This window comes from Heterocephalus glaber, unplaced genomic scaffold, assembly GCF_053883595.1.
Source record: "Heterocephalus glaber isolate CG9 unplaced genomic scaffold, H.glaber_assembly_v1.0 deba00001773, whole genome shotgun sequence".
Lineage (NCBI taxonomy): Eukaryota > Metazoa > Chordata > Mammalia > Rodentia > Bathyergidae > Heterocephalus > Heterocephalus glaber.
In genome coordinates, this window is record NW_028258463.1 from 6,328,136 (window position 1) to 6,349,767 (window position 21,632).

The 21,632-nt window shown below is 47.0% G+C and overlaps 1 protein-coding gene across 2 annotated transcripts; it reads left to right on the forward strand.

The window, feature by feature from the left end:
* The first annotated feature begins 9,002 nt into the window (after positions 1 to 9,002).
* On the forward strand, positions 9,003 to 20,859 carry Ankrd40 (ankyrin repeat domain 40). 2 transcript variants are annotated; one of them, XM_004859739.4, is made up of 5 exons: positions 9,003 to 9,367; positions 14,691 to 14,839; positions 15,328 to 15,810; positions 17,752 to 17,933; positions 18,573 to 20,859. In XM_004859739.4, exons 1-5 carry the CDS (start codon positions 9,234 to 9,236, stop codon positions 18,717 to 18,719), a joined length of 1,095 nt encoding a protein of 364 aa, XP_004859796.1. In that variant the 5' UTR covers positions 9,003 to 9,233; the 3' UTR covers positions 18,720 to 20,859. The 2 variants fall into 2 exon arrangements, with proteins under 2 accessions (XP_004859796.1, XP_087058642.1); XM_087202516.1 differs by lacking the exon at positions 14,691 to 14,839.
* Positions 20,860 to 21,632: the final 773 nt, after the last annotated feature.

Consider the following 21,632-nt stretch of genomic DNA (forward strand, 5'->3'; position numbering starts at 1 on the left):
TGTGCAAGGCCTTAGGTTTGATCTGAGCACTGCCAAGGGGGGAAAAAAACTATAACAGCACAGCAAAGGGTACAAACTCTAAAGTCACATTACCCAGGTCTGCAATCCCAGTTCCAAATCACTGTGCCTTTGATTCCTTATCTGTAAAATGGACTTTATGATTGTATCCCCTACACACAGTGTTATTGTGAAGATTAAATGAATTGATATAATCCAGGACACTCCACATTGTTATAACAGGCCTAACATGTTTTAAATTCCTGTATTGACTACTATGATGATGAGGTGGGAAAAGCATGTTGGTGTCAGAGTAACAGAGGCCACCTGTGCAAATGACAAATGACTTAGGACCTGAAGGAGGATGCTAAGGATCTAGCCTAGCAAAATGGACATCCACAGTAGCCATCGCTCTGTGGAACAATGTTCATCATTGTTTTGATTTAAATATACTAAAACCAATGTCCTGGTGTGGAAGCCAGAACAGAATGGGTTGGAGAGTGAGGGGAAATCAAAAAGGAAAACTTTGTTGCAAACTCTTTTTAAGAAGGGAAGCAGGGCCAGAGATTTAGCTCAGTGGTTTTGCCTCCTGCTGCGTAAGCGTGCAAGGACCAGAGTTCAATCCCCAGTACCCAAAAAAAAAAAAGAAGGGAAGCAGAAGTCAGGTGTGGTGCATGTCTACAATCCCACCACGGGGGGGCACACGACACTGACTGAGGCAGGAAAGCCAGCCTGGGCTACATAGCAAGACCCTGCCCCCCCCCCCCAAGATGGTTACAGATATATAAACACACATAAACCCAGGGGTGCGCCAACACTGAGCCATCTCCCCAGCCTCTTTTTAAACCTTTTATTCTGACACAAGGTCCAAATTGTCTAGGTGGAACTTGAACTTTGCAATCCTTCGGCCTCAGCCTCCCAATGTTGTTTTGTGTATTTTGTTGTTTTGTCTTTTGTTTGGGGGGGGGGGCTACTGGGGATAAAACCCATGAACTACATCCCTAGAGCTTGTTTTTTAAAAATTAATTTTATCAGTACATTTTAGGTATACAATATAATGACATTCATCATTGGAAATCTGTGCCTTTACATGATCTATCTTGGTTCCCTAGAGTTTTTTGACACCTGGCCTACAGGTAATTTTGATGGCCTGTATGAGTTGTCCCCTAATAATGGTATGAGAAACTTAATCCCCTCCCTGCAACTAATGGGGGTTGAAGCCAGGGCCTTTGCGCTAACCTACATCTCTATTCCCACACGCACGTTGTAGGTAGGGTCTTTGGAGATAGGGTCTTGCTGAATTGCCTGAATTTCAGGCTGGGCTGCAACTCACCATCTTTCTGCCTCAGCCTCCTGGAGTGCAGGAATTTCAGACATGCACCAGCATGCCTGCCTGGGAAGTTTAGTCTCACCAAGCGGTGGTCTCTCAAGGAGACAGCAGGAGTGAAGGATAAGAAAGAAGCTCTAATGAGCTTGGTCATACTAGGAAGCTTGGGCCGGGGATTTAGCTCAGTGGTTCCAGCACTTGCCTTGCAAGCACAAGGTCCCAAGTTCCATTCCCAGTACCAAAAAAAAGTGTCACACTGGGAAGCTCAGAGCCTTCCAAATCAGTTTTTCAGGGGCTGACAGAAACTTTGGGGTTTTATAGAAACGGGAAACAAAGCAGGGTTGGGGGTTGCACAGCCAGCAGGGAGCTAATCCTGGGCAAGCTGTGGTCTGGTTGATCATTACCTGGGGACTGGTTCTGTGAGTGCCATCATCGATGGAGGAGACAACTGTGTTTCCATTGTGAGAGGAGGCTCTGCTCTGGGAGGCAGCCACGCTGGCATCACAGGGTAATTGCTCCCCTTGGAGGGCAGCCTCATCGTGGGGTGGCAAGACTGTGCTTTCCCTGCAACCTGAGGTGGCTCCAGGTGCAGGACAATGACTTGGAGACTTCTAGCATTGCTCCAGGAGGTCTGGAACCAGATCTTTTGAAAGCTGGCCTTTGGGTGTCCCTGCAAATCCTGAAAACTGCTGTAGTCACTCCTATCCTGATCTCCTCAATCTTGCAGGGGGATGAGATAGGCCAAATAAATTTAGGATAGGTAAGCCTTGTTTTGTTTTTTGTTTTTTGTTTTTGTTTTTGTTTTTGGTACCAGGGATCGAATTTAGGACCTTGCACTTGCGAGGCAGGCGCTGGAACCACTGAGTTAAAGCCGCGGCCCTTGTTTTGTTTTTTAACAATACTGGGGATTGAACCCAAGGCCTTTGCACTGAGGTACATCCCGAGCTCTTTGTTTTATTTTATTTATTTTTGGTGCCGGGAATCAAACACAGGACCTTGCACTTGTGAGGCAGGCACAGTGCCACTGAGCTAAATCCCTGACTTGTTTTGTTATTTTGAGACAAGTCTTGACAAGTTGCTAAATTGCCCAGGCTGGGTTTGAATTTGCCATCCTCCTGCCTCTGCTTCCCAGGGTGCTGGGATTATAGGTGTGTGCTGCCAAGCCTAGCAGCTAATAAACTTTATAAGATAGGTACTCTCTGAGAGATTAGCATGCCAACTTGCAGACCTGACCAAGGATTTGTCCACAACTTTTTTTGATTTTTTTGTTTGTTTTGTTTTGTGGTACCGGGGATCGAACTTGGGACCTTGCGCTTTCGAGGCAGGCGGTGGCACCACTGAGCTAAATCCCCGGCCCTTGTCCACAACTTTTAAAATAATAAGGGAGACATGAAATGAAGGCAGAGCCGGGTATGGTGGCGAGTACCTGTAATCTCAGCACTTGGGAGGCTGAGACAGGAGGATCACTGTGAGTTCAGGGCCAGCCTGGGATATATAGTGAGTTCAAGGCCACCCTGAACTAGCAAGACCCTGTCTCAAAAAAAAAAGAAAAAGACCAACTAAAAACCCAGAGATGCCAGGCTTTGTCCTGCTTGCATGTATGCATGTACCCACTCGGCATCTACCTGCAGGCCCAGCCTCTAAGTCCTTGTTACATAACTAACTGAAAACTCCAGGGGCCGAGTCGTCTCTTCCATATCTCCCAGTTCCTATGTTGGAGCCCCAGGATCTCAGAATGTAGCTATATTTGGAGGTGGGGCTTTTGAAGAGGTGAGTATGTTAAATTCGACCATTGCAGTGAGCTGTCATCCAATCTGATTAGTGTCCTTAGAAGGTGAGGAAATTCGGGTACAGAAAGACACCTCAGGGATGGGCTTACTCAAAAGAAAGGCCATTTGAGGGCACAGAAGCCGGCCTCCAAACTGGGGGAGTAGGTATCAGCACAGCTGCCTGTGCTGTTTTGTAGTAGGGCTAAGCACTGCAGGCCTATAATAGAGGTGGAACCAGGGCCCTGTGCACGCTAGGTGAGCGCTCAGATCTGAGCTGCATGCCCAGGCACTGTGAACTAGTACAGAAAGGAAACCACTGCTGCTGCAGGCCTTCAGGCTGCTTCCTGGCCTGCAGCCTGGCCTCTGCCATCTTTCTAAATGTCAGTCTCTCAGTGTCTCCTCCCTGCTCCAAGGTTCAAACACCACAGCAGGGCCAGGATCTGACTGGCTTCTCAGCGTCATCTGCCCACCTGACACTTGCTTCCCACCTGACGCCATTTATGCAGCTCCCTCCAGGCACTGAATGCTCGTCCCCCAGTCCAGCACCTCCTGCACATCTCTCTGCCCAGCTTCGCCAGGCCCAGGAAGCCAACCGGGAGCCTTGGTCTCCACCCACCACATCCAGTGATTCCCTATATTCTTAGTGTCACCATTTTGAGGCAGGACAGAAGAGATAAAGGTAGGTGAAAATAAAAATCATAATTTAAAAAATTGTGCTTTCCAACCAGGTATGGTGGGCCAGGCCTGTAATCCCAGCACTCAGGAGGCTGAGGCAGAAGGATTACAGGAAATTTGAGGCCAGCCTGGGCTACATAGCAAGACCCTGTCTCAAAACAACAACAACAACAACAACAACAACAACATCAACAACAACAAATTGTACTTTTAAGAAAGCTGGGGCTGGGGAGTTAGCTCAGTGGCACCACACCTGCCTTGCAAGCTCAAGGTCCTGAGTTCGATCACCTGTACCAAAAAAGGAAAAAATGAAAGAAAGAAAAAAGAAAACTGGAACTTGGGCCAGGCGTGGTGGCACATACCTGTAGTCCCAGCACTCAGGAGAGTTCGAGGCCAGCCTGGACTACATAGTAAATTCAAGGCCAGCCTGAACTATATAGCAAGACCCTGTCTCAAATAGGGTTCCCTAGGTTAATTTACACTTCTTTCCATCCAGAGCCAGCACACCCAAAATTCCTTAAGGATACTGTAACTGTAAGTCCATCAACTAGTTTAGAGAAAGTAAAGAGCAAGAACCTGATTTTTTTTTTTTTTTCAGTACTGGAGATTGAACTCGGGACCTTGAGCTTTTGAGGCAGGTGCCAGAACCACTGAGCTAAACCCCTGGCCCTAAAAGATGTTGGATGTAGCCTTTTTTTTTTTTTTTTGGTACGGGGGACTGAACTTGGGATGTTGCGCTTGGGAGGCAGGTGCCGCACCACTGAGCTATATCCCCGGCCCTAAGAATCTGATCTTAAAATAAAGGAACAGAGTGAGACAATGCAAAGAATGCTTGAATTTTCCATCTTAAAAAAACAAACAAACAGCCAGGCATGGTGGCCCACAAATCCCAGCAGTCAGGTGGCTGAGATGTGTCTCTGGCCACAGCTGTGGTATGTTTCACCTTTGTCCTGATTCTCTCGAGGACCTAGGCCTATCTGACTGCTGTAATGTTTTTACCTAACCCAGCTGTCTATAATACTAGTTGCAGGAGGTGCACCTTAGGGACATGATTAGGTCTTGAGGGGAGAGCCCTCAAGATGGGATAAGGGTCCATGTAAGAGAACTGAGAGCCCCTTGAAGCTGTGCCATGTGCAGAGACAGTCAGGGGCTGGCGGCAGACTCCTGCCTCCGGGACTGTGAGACGTCAGTTTCTGTTGTGTGGAAGTCTATGGCATTTTGTTGTCACAGTCAGGATGGCATGCCCACCATGGCAACCCTCCTCTCCAAGGTTGCCAGCTGTCTTCTTGGGTGGTTAAACACATTTCACACATTTCGGCCCTCTCCTCCTTGCTCTTTCTGCATCTCTGACTCTTGGAGCCACCGCATCATCTCTGATCCCTCCTACTCCTTCACTTATCCTTCTACCTTTTCAGTTATTCCTCTTCAGGCTCCTTGGAGGATTTCTCTTCTGTCCATTATGAATGTGGTGAGTGTTCTTCAGGATGCTGCCTGCTGTCTTCTCTCAGAGCTCACATCCTCTCTTGGGGCTCTCCCTCCTGTTTTCACGGCTTCTGCTAGCACCTTTTGCTGATGAGTGCCAAAGCCAAACCACCACCCAGCTCTCTCTGAATGCAGCACCCACACACACTGCTTACTGGACTTCTCCACTTAAGTGGAAATCAGAAAAGAAAACAGCTCTGGACTGGGGATGTAGCTAAGTGGTAGTATTATACACAGCTAAGTCAGATAAAAATATTGCAGGCACTCAGATAGAGTTAAGCCTTGAGAGAGTCAGGTCAAAGGTAAAACACATCACCGCCACGGTGCCACTGCGGCCAGAGACACATCTGCTGGAGATCAAGCCTCAAGATAAAGACAAGATGATGGCCTGGGGATTTAGCTCAGTGGTTCCACCACCTGCCTCGAAAGCACAAGGACCCGAGTTCAATCCCCGGTACCAAAAAAAAAAAAAAAAAAAAAAGACAAGATGACCAGGCTTATGTACTTCCTCAAAGGATAACACTGGGTCTAATAAAGTTCACATAGACATCAGTCACCTCAGTGGGTGACCAGGACCTCTGGACCCACCATTTCCTAGAAGAAGTCTTTGTTCTTTCCATCCACGCTTGTTAGGTGAGTTGTTTCCCAATTGGATCACTGTTACCTAAGTGACTATACTTGTAACCTTATTGGTTGATCATAGCTTTGGCCCATGTTGTACCCACATGAGTTTAACTCCATAAAACTCTCCTATACAGTGGGGTCCCCAGCTACCCATTCAAGACCCCTCCTATCTCCCAGGAGCTATCCTATCAAGAAATATCTTCCTGTGGCTGGGGATTAGGCTTAGCGGTTCTGCCGCCTGCCTTGCAAGCACAAGGACCCAAGTTTGATCCCTGGTACCTAAATAAATAAATAAATAAATAAATAAATAAATAAATAAATAAATATTTTCCTGCTCTTAACATCTGTTGCTCCTAGAATTTATTCTTCGATTTTTAGAGAACACAAGCTCAGTGTATCAGACAGCCAACATATTGTGAGATATAATATTTTCATATTTCATCTCTGGTATCATTTCCTGTATTAGTAGAGGGCTTAGCTGGGTATGTATGGGGCCCTGGCTTCAATCCTCAGCACTAGAATAGGAAAATCCAAACCAAAACAAACAAACAAAAAGGGCTCTGGAGTCAAAATCTCATTCAAGCCCTTTTCATCACTAAACTGTATGGCAGTGGGCATCTTACCTCTCTGCTAATAACGATGGTCTTACTTTACAAGACGTTTGTGATGGGTAAAGAGAATAATTTAATATGCAACACTCAGTTCAGAACCTAGCAATGACTTGATAGAAGCAGATAGTAGTAGTAATTAACAGCTCAGGGGCTAAAAGTGTAGCTCCGTGGTAGAACCATGTTAAGCAGCTCAAGATAGCTCGAGACAGTTTAATGCAACAGATTTGAAGTGAATTCATGCTCAAATCTCAAACCCTCTCTTCATCCTTTGTCCCAAATCTCAGTAAATGGCACCACCACCTAATCAGCCAAAAGCCTAGCTATTATCTTTGTTTCCTGACCATCAGCTTGCTGTAACAAACCTACGATCTATTCACTCATTTCATACAACAATCCTGCAAGGTAGATGTATTATCACCCGTTTCACAGATACAGGATGTAGGCACAGGAAGGTGGAGTAACTCATCCAAGATTATGTGAGTGGCAAAGCTGGCATAGAAACCCAGGCAGCCTGGCTTCTATCTCCACCCACAACCACTGAGCTCTCTGCCATATACTTCCACTGTAATACCTTCTTGTTTCCCTTGTGCCCCAGAGAGATTGCATGCTTCTAAAATCAAGAACTCTAATTGTTCATAGCAGCATTCTCAGTGACTCAACAGTGCCGAACCACCAGTCCAGGCTGACACAGCCAGAAAGTTAAGAGATTCCTTAGAGACAAGACGAAGTAGAGAAAAATGAAGTAATAGGTACCATGTTACACTCAGATAGAGCAAGGATTATAGGGCTTTTTTTTAGGGTGCTCGGTTTTTGATTTTGTTTTTCTACTAGGGATTGAACCCAGGTCCTCGTGCATACTAAGCATGGCTTTACCACTGAGCTACACCTCCAATGCTGAACTTCGTTTTGTTTTTTTGTTTTTTTAAATTTGAGGATTAACAAATAGAAGGTTGGAGTCAGAGATTGTAGAGGTAGTTTTTTTTTTTTTTTTGTACCGGAGATCGAACTCGGGACCTTGAGCTTTTGAGGCAGGCAGTGGAAACACTGAGTTAAATCCCTGGACCTAGACGTAGGATTTAAGAAGACATTAATGAGGATGTAGCTCAGTGGCACAGTGGCTGCCTGGCAAGCACAAGGTCCTGAATTCGATCCCTGGTACTGGAAAAAAAAAAAGAAGACATTAATGGATTGGGGGTGTTGCTTAGTGATAGAGTCCTAGCTTAACATGTATGAAGCCCTGGACCCAATTCCCATCTCAGAAAAGAAAAACATATTGCTGGGCGTGGTGGTGCATGCCTGTAGTCTCAGCACTCAGGAAGTTGAAGCAGGAGGATTGTCGAGAGTTCCAGGCCAGCCTGGGCTACATAGTGAGTTTAAGGCCAGCCTGAATTACACAGCAAGACTCGTCTCAAAAAAAAAAAAAAAAAAAAAAAATTTAAAAAAAGTAAGCTCAAGCAGAGTTCTAATTTGCCGCGGTGGTCAATTTAAGAGTTTAGTCATTTTATATTCATTGCCACCTGGTGTGCCATGTGAGCTGTGTGAGCTACTGAATCATAATGCACAGATATTGTTTTTTGCTGTGCACACCCTGACAGTCCTGAGACGGAAATGAAGACTTAATGCCTAAATTCGTCCCGTTGGATTTCATCTCCTCTCTGCTCCAGACCTTCCTCACTGGCTCTCCAGGGCTATTTCCTTAATCCTCTCTTGCCATCTACTGAGTTCCAACCTGTGCCACCTTGGGGGAATCTCTCCAGGCACCTGGGCCCAGCAAAACAGTATTTTCTTTTTCTTCCACTGGGTAGTAAAACAGCACCAAGAAGGGTCCTCAACCTCATTAGATAGATTAGGCCAGGATCCAGCAAACTGCTGTACAGAGGTCTATCCTGATGCTTGAAATCAGGCCCACGACTCCAAACCCTCTTTGGTATTTTCTTTCTTTTTTCCTTCCATGACCTTTATGAAGTGTAATGGTTTATAATCAGTGATAAATTAAAGCTTATAAACGGTAAAAAAGACAGTATCAATATTCCTGAAAGCCAATGTAGAAAAAAAATGCTCACTTAAAATAAATTGCAATAAATAATCTAACAGAATGGTTCCAAGCACGGACCAAAAAGAAAGAACAGTGTAATCTATATGTGCAATAATGGCGCATTACAGTCGGATCATGTTCAGCCCATTTCCCAGTCCTGCTGGGCAGGAAAATGAGCCAGCCCAAATTGGAAAAAAACAACCCACCAATTATCTTTGATGCCTGGTAAACAGCCTGCGCCAGAGGATAAGGCTTTTCTGGCTCTCTAATATACTTTCTTTCTCTTTCCAAGTGTCTGTCTTCCTCCCTGGAAGCTGCGGGATGGGGAGGTCTAAAAATAGCCAATGAATCACGGTGGCTAATACTGTGTTGTGGTTACATAACCACCCCTCCCCACCCCCAGCCAGCTCAGGGCAGCGGCGCCGTGGGTCGGAACGCGAGAAATCTGGGTCAGGGTTGTCACACTGAATAGGGTCCCCCGCAGTCGGCCTTAGGAGGCGCGGCCGGGGAGGAGGCCTGGGCCTGCGGGTTGCGAGCCGGAGCCGGGTAGCCACGGGCAGAGGGCGGGCGACAGCGCAGGCCTCGGGCCAGGCTCGAGCAGGGCGGGGAGCCCCGCGCTCTCTCCCCATGGCCCGGAGCCGGCCGCGGAGAAGGCGGAGGCGCTGACAGGCCCGGGGCAGGGCGGGGCGGCCGGGGCCCAAGGCCGGGGAAAGATGAGCGCGCTCCTGGAGCAGAGGGAGCAGCAGGAGCGGCTGCGCGAGGCCGCGGCCCTGGGGGACATCCGGGAGGTGCAGAAGCTGGTGGAGAGCGGGGTGGATGTCAACTCCCAAAATGAGGTCAACGGCTGGTAAGTGGGGATCGGGGGTGGCCCAAGTTCAAGGCCGTGGTCCCTGGGCGCCAGACAGCCTCAGAGTGGGTGGGGCCCAGCGCTGTCCCGGACCTCCCGGCTAACGTGAGGCCGCCTCAAGCCTGCGGGGCGCATCCTACACAAACCCTGGCCGCGGGGCTACGCCGAGCAGCGCCCCCCAGTTCCCACTGTCCCCTGTTTCCGGCCCCGCTAGCTGCCTGGGCCGGAACCGTGCTGAACACTGATTTCTGGCGACTCTGCGTTGGTGCTCACCCTAGTTATTTTGCCATAGGTGCTTCTTCGTGCAGAGCTACAAGCATAAGCAACCGAGGAAGCAGGAATTTTCGAAACTCCCATTTTTTTAATTTTTTTTTTGAGACAGGGTGTGCTTTGTAGTTCAGGCTGGTCTTGAAATTACTATGTCGTCCAGGCTGGCCTCGAACTCAAGGAGATCCTCCTGCCTCAGCTTCCCCAGCCCTGGGATCACAGGCCTGCGCCACCACACCCGGCCCTCCCACGATTTCTTTAGCCAAAGCTAGGAGTAGAAACAACAAACCTACCACTTGCATCATTCTTCTGCCTGTTTTCTTTTTCTTTTTCTTTTTTATTTTTGGTACCAGGTATCCAACTCGGGTCCTTGTGCTTGCAGGGCAGAGAGTGGAACCACTGAGCTAAATCCCTGGCCCCCTGCCTGTTTTCTTACTACATCTGTGATTTGCTGCTGCCTACCACTGCATGTTGAGAGAAGACTAATTTGTTTATCTTGTAGAGTTGCTTTGTGTGCTTATTACAATTTTAAATAGGGAATTTCATCTGAGGTTTTAGATGTCTGTCTGGCCACATATTGGTTCCTTCCCAACTAAATAAGGAGTGTCTCTCTCCCTCTTTTTGAGACAGGGTCTTGGCTTTGTAGTTCAGGCTAGCTTTGAACTCATGTGCTCCAGGCTGGCCTTGAATTCACAGTGATCCTCCTGCCTCAGCCTCCTGAGTGCTAGGATTACACCATGGCAGCCCCAACAAATTGATTTACAACCTTTTCCCTAAATAAAAAAATCCTGGATAGCTGTTCAGAAAGCAGGGGAACTAAAGATACAGTCCTCCTGTTGTGTTTTGTTTACAAGTGTTTGGAAACTTGCAGCTATGTGCCTTTTCAGAACATTGCTCTGAACATTGTTCAAAGCTGTAGTTACTGTCTTGGCACTGGATGGCAGTGTTGTACCGATGCGTAAGCCTGTACTTCACCTCGGGCTCTTCTCCCTGCCTGCCTACATGTGCGACCTTACCTGAGTCGCTTCGTACTTCATTTCAGAAGGATGTTGTGAGCATTTATGAGATGAGGGATAATAAACAACTAGCATCTATTGACCATGCTCTGTAGCACAGATGCAATTCCGAGCCATTTACATATACTGTCTCCTTCCCAACTACTTGGGGTGTAGCTGTTGTTCTTTTCTCCATTTTACAGATGAAGGATTCCGAACTTTCCTCAGTTTGTAAAATGCACCTAAATTAATAAATTTAAAATTTAGTAGGGCCGGGGATTTAGCTCAGTGATTCCGCCACCTGCCTCACAAGTGTAAGGACCCAAGTTCAATCCCTGGTACCAAAAAAAAACAATTTAGTAATTCTACATCACTGTTAGAATTTAAGGGGCCCGGGATTTAGCTCAGTGGTTCCATTGCCTGCCTCGCAAGTGCAAGGTCCAGAGATCTATCCCGGGTACCAAAAGAAAAAAAAGAATTTAAATAATTAGCTAGGTGTGGTGGTACACACCTGTAATCCCATCACTCCAGAGGCTGAGACAGGAGGATCACTGGGAGTTCAAGGCCAGCCTGGGCTACTTAGTGAGTCCAAGGCCAGCCTGAACTACATAGTGACACTCTATCTTGAAAAACTAAAAAATAAAAGTTAAAAAAATAACCAATTCATCAGCTTTGTGATAATTAAATGAAGTTATGTACAGAAATGCACAGCACTTGATGTACTTTAAATACTCTGCCTAAAGTGCTTTATCCCTGGATTCCACCTGGTTTGCTCTCTGTACTCCTTCAGATCTGAGATATCCCCTTCATGATAAGCCCTTTCCTCGGCCTTCAGTTTAAAATTGCGTAAAGTGCCTCCTCAATCTTTGTTATTATGTAATCTCTGACCCTGCTTTATTGTCCGTTACATTAATCTATACCTAGCATACCCCACTCATGCTTTGCTTATTTATGTGCTGACTGCCTCAGTTTCCTCATCTTGTAAAAGGGGGAGAATGTTGATAATAGTACTTACCTCATGGGATTTTCATTTTCTTTTTATTTTGTGGGGTTTTTTTTTTTTTTTTTTTTTGGTGTTGGGGATCAAACTCAGGTCCTTGTGCTTGCACAGCAGGTGGCAAAATCACTGAGCTAAATCCCCGGCCCTTCATTTTCTTTTTGATATGAGAGTATCCCTATGTTGCCCAGGCTGGCCTTGAACTCCTGGGCTCAAGTGGCTCTCCTGCCTCAGCCTCCCAAGTAGCTGGACTTGGAGAGGGCCCTCACATACCTGACTCTTCATGGGACATTTTGAAGATCCAATGAGTTAATTATAGAGAGAGCTTTTATAGCAACATCTGACACGTTAAGCATTATATCTGTGTTAACTGTTGCTACTGTTCTCTCCTTATTAAGCAATATGGCGGAAGTGGCAAATACTTCTTTAGCACAGAAAAGCAGGATGGCGGCTGCTTTCAGTTCTTGGCTGCCCCAGAACCACAATTTTAGCAGTGATGAGTGATGCCCCGATGGTGAGTGATGCCAGGGCCCCCGGACTGGAATGCTTCCCAGTACTGATCACATGTTCGGACTGTGAACGCCCAGGCTGAGGCGCTGACTTCGAGACAGAGCGCCCTCATAGGTGGCCCTTCCAGTGTCGCATGTCCCCCCAGCTCTCAGGAACAAGTGTGAGGGCTTGTGAAGAGACTGAAAATCCTGCCTGGCTGCTGTGCTGAGTTAGGGCTCCTGAGCCACACAGGGCAATAAACGATGACCGAGGCAGTGCTGTGTGGATGTGTCCTGGAGTCGCTGTGATCCACGTGCAGTAAAGCCCTCCCTTGCTTTCCAGCTTGTCACAGATAAGTGATTTACTGGGAGCACGTGAGCATGTTCCGACCAAAAGGGACTGTATTTTTCTCATCACGCCCCATTCATTTTTTTTTTTTTTTTTTTTTTTTTGGTACCAGGGATCGAACTCAGGTCCTTGCGCTTGTGCAGCAGGCGGCGAAACCACTGAGCTAAATCCCCAGCTCCCCATTCATTTTTGAGTGCTCACTTAAAATGATTCGCTTTTCAAGCCTATGCCACAGACATCCACACACAAACACTCTAGGCGGCAATTTTCCAGAATCGAGGATATTTTGGATCTCCTACTCTAAGCAATGTCTGTCTTCTCCTTGGTTCATTCACCCACTAAAAAGAATGAAGCACCTGTAGATGCCAAGCAGACACTTTCCTGTCTTTGTGGAGCATGTAGTTTAGTGCTTGGGTGAGCCCTGGCTCCATCCTCATCACTGCCCCAAAAATCAGTGGCAATAACAGCAGCAACACAAGACTCATTCTCTTCACATGGGTTGTAATTTCATCACAGAGGATGCCGCGGAGGCTCCTAGATAATGTCATTCTGATGATGGTAGTGTGGAGTGTCGCTAAACATCAGTGGAGTTGCTCCTGGCCAGCCAGACAGTCCAGCTTTCTGTAAGTCACTAATGTGGAGGTGCCCAGGGCAAATCAGCCTCCTCCAGGAACCAGGTAGCTGTACTTCTGGGTTAGTGACCTGACCCTCACTCTGGAACACACGTTCTGTTCTTCATCATGCCCGTGCTTAGTGACAGACCCCTGAAGACACTGATGTCAGTTCAGGGAGGGAGGTGGTAAAAGAGGGCATTTCAAACCAGAGGGAAAAAGTCTTTTCTTTCCGAAATATGCATTCAGCCTTGGCACCTGGGGGTGAATTCAGTAGCTCTGAATCCTATAACTTCTAGTAAGATGGAGTTTTTGCCAGAATGCTAATTATATTTCTGTATAGTATTAATATAATAGCCCCTTGGAGCATACAGAATCACCTCCTATGTGTGCAATATTTAATAATTAGGGGCCGGGGATTTAGCTCAGTGGCACCTCGCCTGCCTTGCAGCGCAAGGACCTGAGTTCGATCCCCAGTACCAAAAAAACAAAAACAAATTCAAAATTCAATAATTAGTTTTACTGGGGCCGGGGATTTAGCTCAGTGGTTTCGCCGCCTGCTGCGCAAGTGCAAGGACCCGAGTTTGATCCCCAGTACCAAAAAAAAAATTATTAGTTTTTCTTAAATGAGCCTGATCGTTCAAAGTCTGATCTTGAATATTTGGGGTTGTTGGTGTATGCATTTTAAGTGCTTTGGGAATGAAACTATGTGTGCTTTTATCCGAGCAGATGAGGAGGATAGGTTTGGAGCCTTCTGGAGAGAAATAGGAAAGCCAAGTTTTTAAAAATGGAAATTTAGCCAGCTGGGGTAGCACGCACCTGTAATCTCAGCACTTGGGAGGCTAAGGCAGGAGGATCATGGTGAGTTCAAGGCCAGACTGAAGTGCATAGCAAGACCCTGTCTCATAAAAAAGGAAATTTGGAAATCCTCTGCGTGTGTGTGTGTGTGTGTGTGTGTGTGTGTAGGAAAGAGGAGGGAGGGCCGGGGATTTAGCTCAGTGGTTCTGGCACCTGGCACCTGCCGCACAAGGACAAGGTCCTGAGTTCAATCCCCAGTACCAAAAAAAAAAAAAAAAGAGGAGGGAGCAACTGAGGTTCAGACAGGAATATCTGCTGTAGTAATACTAATCGACATGACAGAGCAGGCTGCAGATAGGTGGCTATTTGCCTGATATTTCATCTTCCAGTGACACTGGATGCATATGAAGTGAATTTTTGTTGTCCCTGAAAAGGAAGGAGGCAATACAGAAATATGTTTTGAGGAGACTGAGAGAATCTAATGACCTGAAGTGTCACTGGAATCAGCCACTCTTCTGGAAACAATTGAAATGAAAACTCCTAGGATAATTTAATTCCCCCCAGGGATTAGGAATTTTTTTAAGTGCTGGAGATCAAATTCAGGACCTGGCATGCTAGGCAAGGGCTCCACCACTGAGCTACATCCCCAGATGCAGAAATGAAACTTAAAAATAAGTTGTAAGTATTTTGACCATCTGCTTTGCGAAATAAAAAGTTGGTGTCTAGCTGAACTCTAGTAAGCTTCCAGATATTTATGTACCGATGTGTAGAATTTGAAATCTCAACCCGCCTGTCCTTGTCTCCTTCCCATGGGACAGGACCTGTTTACACTGGGCATGCAAACGCAACCATGGTCAGGTGGTCTCTTACCTGCTAAAATCAGGAGCCGACAAAGAGATCTTGACCACCAAAGGGGAGATGCCAGTACAGCTGACATCGCGAAGAGAGATCAGAAAGATCATGGGAGGTGAGTCTATGTTTGGGGGGAACATTTGATTTTGCCAGACTAATTTGAGACTCGTGGTGTAATCGGCCACATTCTTTTTTTTTTTTTTTTTTTGTACCGGGGATCAAACTCGGGACCTTGCGCTTTCGAGGCAGGCACCGGAACCACTGAGCTAAATTCCCCCGGCCTCAGCCGCATTCTTGATGCCAGGCAAGCAGCTGGTGTATTCTTCAAAGTTCACCATCGTGCCAAGACAGTAATTCCATATTGTTTCTGGGGAGGTCAAAGTCGTAAGGTTCCTGTTTGGTTTTGGTCTTGGTAAAATTCAAAATAATGATAAAAGTAGTAAATATAAACCTAACAAAATATTCTTTTGCTTTCTGACCTGAAGAGCCAATAAACACCGACCAAAGTACTTGTCACATTCTGAAGGACACAGCTGCTCAAAGATGCTGTTTTGGGGTCATTTTTAAAGAGCTGTAAACGTTCTGTGTTTGTTCTCTTTTAAGTGGATGAGGAGGAGGCTGACGATGACGACCTCCCCCAGCAGAAGGAGTTGGAGCTGCCCTTTGTTCCCAACTACTTGGCCAACCCACCCTTCCCCTTCATCTACTCCCCGGAGGCCGAAGATTCAGCCCTGCTGCAGAACGGAGGCCCCTCCACCCCTCTAGCCTCACCCCCCGCAGACGGCTCCCCTCCACTGCTGCCCCCGGGGGAGCCCCCCTTGCTAGGGGCTTTTTCAAGGGACCACACTTCTTTAGCACTGGTGCAGAATGGCGACATGGCTGCCCCTTCTGCCATCCTCAGAACACCAGAAAGCACAAAACCGGGGCCTGTTTGTCAGCCACCAGTGAGTCAGAGCCGCTCCCTGTTCTCTTCTGTCCCATCCAAGTCACCTGTGTCTCTGGAGCCTCAAAATGGGACATTCACAGGACAGGCACCAGCCTTCCAGCCATTTTTCTTCACTGGAACATTTCCATTTAATATGCAAGGTACAGCTTGGGCAGCGAACAACCTCTGTAGCAGGGGAGTTGGGCCCAGGGCACTGAGATCTGCTTATATGTTGGATGTATAGTTACAAACTTAGAGAAAAGTTGCAGGGCCTGTAGAAGGAACTCCTTTTACTCAGATTTAGCAAGTGTTTATCTTTTGCCCTTCTACCCTGAAACACTGAAGTATTGTTCCTTTGTGGCCTTTCTAGAAACAAGGATATTCTTTTATATAACTTCAGGATAATTATCAAATTTAGGAAATAGATCAGATATGGTGGTGCATACCCATAGTCCCAGCTACTCAGGAGGCTGAGGCAGGAGAATGCTTAGCCTGGACAATTTAGAGAGAGCCTGTTAGCTCTCAAAATAGAGAAAATTTTTAAAAAGAATTGAAGATGTAGCTCAGTGTGAGGCCCTGGTTTCAGTCCCCAGTAAACACACATACATTCCTGTAACTTTGATGTAGAGCCCAGTGTGAACATTGAGGCAGGAAGATCGAATTTGAGGATACCCTGGGCTAGATAGCAGAAGCCTCCTGCCTCAGCCTTCTTAGTGCTGGGATTACAGGCCTGTACCACCGTACCTGGCCTATATTTAAGTTTTGTCAGCTTTCTCAACCGTGCCCTTTGTGTCTGTGCGCCCCTCCCTTTCTGGCCCAGGATCACCCATTGCATTTAGTTATCAAGCCATCTGTCTCCTTTATTCTGGAATAATCTCCATCCTTTCTCTATCCTTACCACCTTGATATTTTTATGACTCCAGGCCAGTTATTTTGTAGAATCTGATCTATCATTCCCTATTTATTAATTGGTATTTCATTGTATAGAGATGCTTTCCCAGGCCGGGGATTTAGCTCAGTGGCACTGCGCCTACCTCGCAAGCGCAAGGTCCTGAGTTCAATACCCACTACCAAAAAAAAGAAAGAAATGCTTTCCCTTCCCCATTTATATCAATATGGACTCATGGATTCTTATATTCACTGGGCTTAATCTGCTCCTATTGTTATTTTGATATTCAGATCATTCCTGATTTGGCCAGTGGGAGCCCTTTCAAGCTAGTTCTTCCATCCCTTGAACATGTCTTCATCCTTCCTAGAATACTTACTCACTTTCTAGCTTAACAAGATGTTCCAGCCACATAGTGTAACTTCCCCTACCCCTGGCCTGGAATCAACTCTTTCTCTAAGCAGCCCTGGTTCTTTTTGGTAGAGAATAATATTTAGAAACCAGGATTGGGCACAAGGTGTCCTTATTCCTACAGGTATGTCATTTCTTCCAGGCTTACACAGAGGACAGCTAGGAAAGAAAGAAAGAAGCAAGGTAGGTATGGTGGCACACGTGTAGTCCCAGCACTCAGAAGCTGAGGCAGGAGAATTGCAAGTTGGAGGCCAGCCCGGGCAACGCAGCAGCTTAGTGAGGCCCTGTCTCAAAATAAAACATTTGAAAAAGGTCTGTTGGTGCAGCTCAATGCAAAGGCCCTGTGTTCAGTCCTCAGTAGTACAAAAAACAAAGCAGACAGAGAAACATAATTCATATATACAGGTGTACAGTATTCCTGTATCTGCTTACCTGCATCACTGGAAGAACATTAGAAACCACAGTTCATCCTGATGGCTCCAATTCCAAACAGCACAGGGTACAGTGTGGTCTTTCCCTTCTCCCGCAGACCACTTCTGATGTCTTCAGCCCTCAGTTCCAAAGGCAGATATGAACGACCCTTCACACATGGATGGTTGCCCCTGCCCACTTCGATTTGGGGAGCCGCAGCCTTAGATGCAGGGAAGACAGCTCAGAAACTGCTGCTGCAGAGCCAGGACTGGGTCTCAGCAGACCTCACTGATCTTTGGCCCCAGTGTGATTAAGGGCAACTATCTCCTGGAAAACATCTTAAGTTATGGGCTGTGCCATGGCAGACTATTCATTACCATTTCTCCTTTCCCAGAGCTGGTACTTAAGGTGAGGATTCAGAACCCATCCCTGCGAGAAAACGATTTCATTGAAATTGAACTGGACCGACAGGAGCTCACTTACCAAGAGCTGCTCAGAGTGAGCTGCTGTGAGCTGGGTGTCAGCCCAGACCAAGTGGAAAAGATCAGAAAGCTCCCCAACACTCTGCTGAGAAAGGTAAGGTCAGTGCTGAGCTCTAGTGGCTGCTTTTGCTCTGAGAAAACAGTTAACCACCTCCTTGGTTAAGTGTGAGTCATAGGTAAGAAATGAAAAAAGAATAGAAAAGGAGCACGGTGGTTTTCCAAGAGTAATCAGAAAGTATTCTTTCCCTCCACTGAGTCATAGAGACACCGGCAGTTTTGAAAATTGTAAAGTACCAGACAGAATGTTCTGAATTTCTGCTCACGTGTACCTATTTTCACTCACTTCCTTAGTGATTTGCAGGGATTGCTTTGTGCACCATTAATGTGCTTGGTGTTTTATGAGATAAAATTGAAGTTACCTTCTAGAGCAGACCCACATGGGTGCATGTGTGGTTCTTCCATCTGGAACATCAGGCTTTGGTTCCTTGGGGCCCCTGACGAAAATCAACCCATTCATTTCCTGTTCCTTCAAGGCCTCTGCTCCTCATGCAGCAGTGGCTGTTAAGGCTTCCACCATCTCAGCCCAGCTCCCCCCTGGGGATTTAACAACTTTGGCCACAAGGATTTTATTTTCCCTTGAGATTCTGAAGCGAGCCAAGATACTGGTCTCGATACAGCCTATCAAGTGTCTGCAGACACGCAGCTCTTAACCTGTTAACCTGTTTTGTTTTAGGACAAAGACGTTGCTCGACTCCAGGATTTCCAGGAGCTGGAACTGGTTCTAATGATAAGTGAAAATAATTTTCTGTTCAGAAATGCTGCCTCTACCCTGACTGAAAGGCCTTGCTACAACAAGAGAGCTTCCAAGCTGACGTACTGACGTTAGCAACAGGGACTTCTATCACTGAGTATTGTGACAGTGCGTGTCATCTCTGGGCCAAGGACAAGCCATTGATCCAAAAGCCTCAGATGCCCTGGAGGGCCCCTGGTGCCACTGCGTAGTATAGACTAACACCGTTCTGCCAAGGCAGGAAGCCCTAACCTCACCCCAGCAGTGGTGCCACGCTTCCAAGCCTCTTGGTGCACAACAAACCTATCGCTTGAAACTGAACAGCTGGGAAGTGGTCTGGAGAGCCGAAGTGAGCTCCAGCCAGTGCGCTTGCTGTGCGGAAGGGAAGAAAGTGTCTGCGAGGATGCCGGGAGTGGAGCGTTTCCAGCCACTCCTGTGCACGGTGCCCTGAGGGCTGGGTTTGCTGCCTTCCTGTGTCCGAGTCACAGGCTCACGACTCTTAGAACTGTGAACCGCACAACCGTGAACTGACCGGCAGGAAGGTTGGGGAAAACAGGCACCGGCCAAAGGGATGAGTGTGATTGTGGTTGTGAGATTTCCTATAACGTACTTATAAATGTTACTCAGGTTAAAGTATTTAAGAATACAGTTACCTAATTGTGAATAGGCTGCTAACCAAAAGGGCCTCCCCTCCCCCACTTCCCTTTGTGCCCCTCAGCCTGCTTCTGTCCCCACAGTCATCTCTGTCTCGTCACTAGAGGGCTCTGCCGCTTTCCACGGGAACCTCTGCTGTCCCCTCTGAGGCGCTTCCTGTCACTGATGTGTTAACTGCACCGTCCGTCCGAGATCCTCACTCTCATCTTCCACTAGAAATGAAAAGCAGTTTTTGCACCTGAATCTGTTGCTATTTTAGAGGTTATTGTGGGAAACTGAGCTAAAGGAGTTAGCATCTTTATTTTTGTATCAAAGATAAAGGTTATTTTGAAATTATCAGGATTTTTACACAACTCTGAAATCTGTTGCTTTTGTAAACCAATTGTTTGATCTTAGGGACTCCTCCAACTTCCACCACCAATCCACTCAACAAAGCGAGTTGGGAGACTACTGGACCTAAACAAAGGCAGGAACAAGCACCAGGTCAAACTCTTAAGCGTGGCATCAGAACTTTTTTCAAGAATGCATTCACGGATTCTTTTCCCTTTCCTCAGAGTCAGCCATGGTACCAGAGAAGCCAGCGTCTTGTTGAAACCAACAGCTTAGCCTTCGAGCTAGGAGCCCAGACAGGTGCCCGGGACAGCGGGGCTGAAGCCAGCCGAGGAGGAGCAGCCCTGCTGTCTTAGGACCTCTCTCCCCATAGTGCCTATAGTTTCCCAAGAAACTGAACTTCCTGTTAATTTTATTAGAGCACTGCAGTTAGCGGGAACATGCAGAAGATGTCACGGAGGAGACCGCTGTGCTGCCCGAGTGCTGCCGTGAGGCTGAGGTATTCTTCTGGGCCAGTTGCTCGAGTCACTCTGTTCAGTGACTTGGCTCCTACCGGTTCCTGCCAGCGACTGCCTCACCCTCTCCAGGTGTCTGCATCGCAGGGTAAAGGTCGATTGTCACCCCCTCAAGTGCTTTGAAGAAGACCCCTTTCTTGTGTTCCATCCAATCAGAAACTACTTTAGACGTACTGACTTTTTTTTTTTTTTCCCCTTCGCTTTGAAAAAAGTCACAATTTACTAATACAATTAAGTGTGGTTCTATCCTGGAAGAAATAAATTCAGTATTCATGTCTAAATTACTGAGGTTCTACTCTTTGAACCACCTGGATTCATTAGTAGCCGAAGAGCAGTGGAGGCCCCTGGCTGGGAGGTAGCCTGCAGAGGGGTCCCCTGGCTCAGCACATGGAGAGAGGCCGGGGGTCCCAGGTGAGAGACGGGTCCTTGGCGGTGCCCCACCCCAGCCTTGCTCCTGCCTCAGAGCCTCTGTGTCAGAGACTGGCAGTGGGATGAGACTGCACAGCTGCTGGGAGGTAAGTTGAAAGTCTTAATCTATGCATTCAGAGAAATATTTTTATATGCTTTGTGTAATTTCTAACAAGGATCTTTTGTTAACTGTGAGCTCACCCCTCTCCACCTCGTAGAGCATGTGTTCACACCGTGTGTAAACATTCCCGGGAGATTCTTTTCTTTGTGCATTGCTAACTCTTCAAACGTAACAGATATCATTAAAGTTAAATATTAACCGACCCAGCCCATTTTCTTTCATCTTGGCCTCCTAAAAAGCTTTATCCTTCTAATAATAGGAGTTCAGATTGCTGCATGGTCCAGGGACCTGGCACTTCTGAGGAGGAACTGCAGGGCCATCCCCACCGACCCTTCTTTCCACAGCTGTGGTGGTGCTCATGCCCTGTCAGTGGCACCTGGGGACACTTAGATATTTGTGTGGCATTTTTCCTCCCAGTTCCTGGTGGTGGCCTTTATTTCCTGGAGTAGCTGAGCTGGCACCATGGAGGTCATGCCCTGTTAACCACTTTTTCTGATCATCCTATTTCCTTGACAACCGAGCCTCTTCCGCTGGGTTGTCAGCACCTGTCAGTGCTTCATTGAGCTCCGAGGCAAACCTGCAGACAGGAGAGGAGATGCAATCTCACGCTGCAGACTCTGAGCGGATCGCGGGGCCAGTGATCTGCTGTCTTTTAGTTCAGGCCTGCTCATGCCTCACAGGGCAGACATCACGCCAGAATGGCCTAATAAATCAGAGCGGAGCAGAGACCTTTTCTTAGCACCAAGGAGAGGCAGAATAATTTGGGCATTTGTGCTTTCAGACTTGCTTTATCACAAGGATGGAAGTCGCCTTCCATATACCCATAAACATCCTGGGCAGAAACAGCCTGCCAAAAAAAATGTGATTAACCTTTAACAAATGGCCCTGTAGCCACAGGCCGACCCAGAGCACAGAGAAAAAGGGGCCAGCTCTACATCTACTGCAAACTGCTTAGAGTGGAGGGAGAAAAAAAAC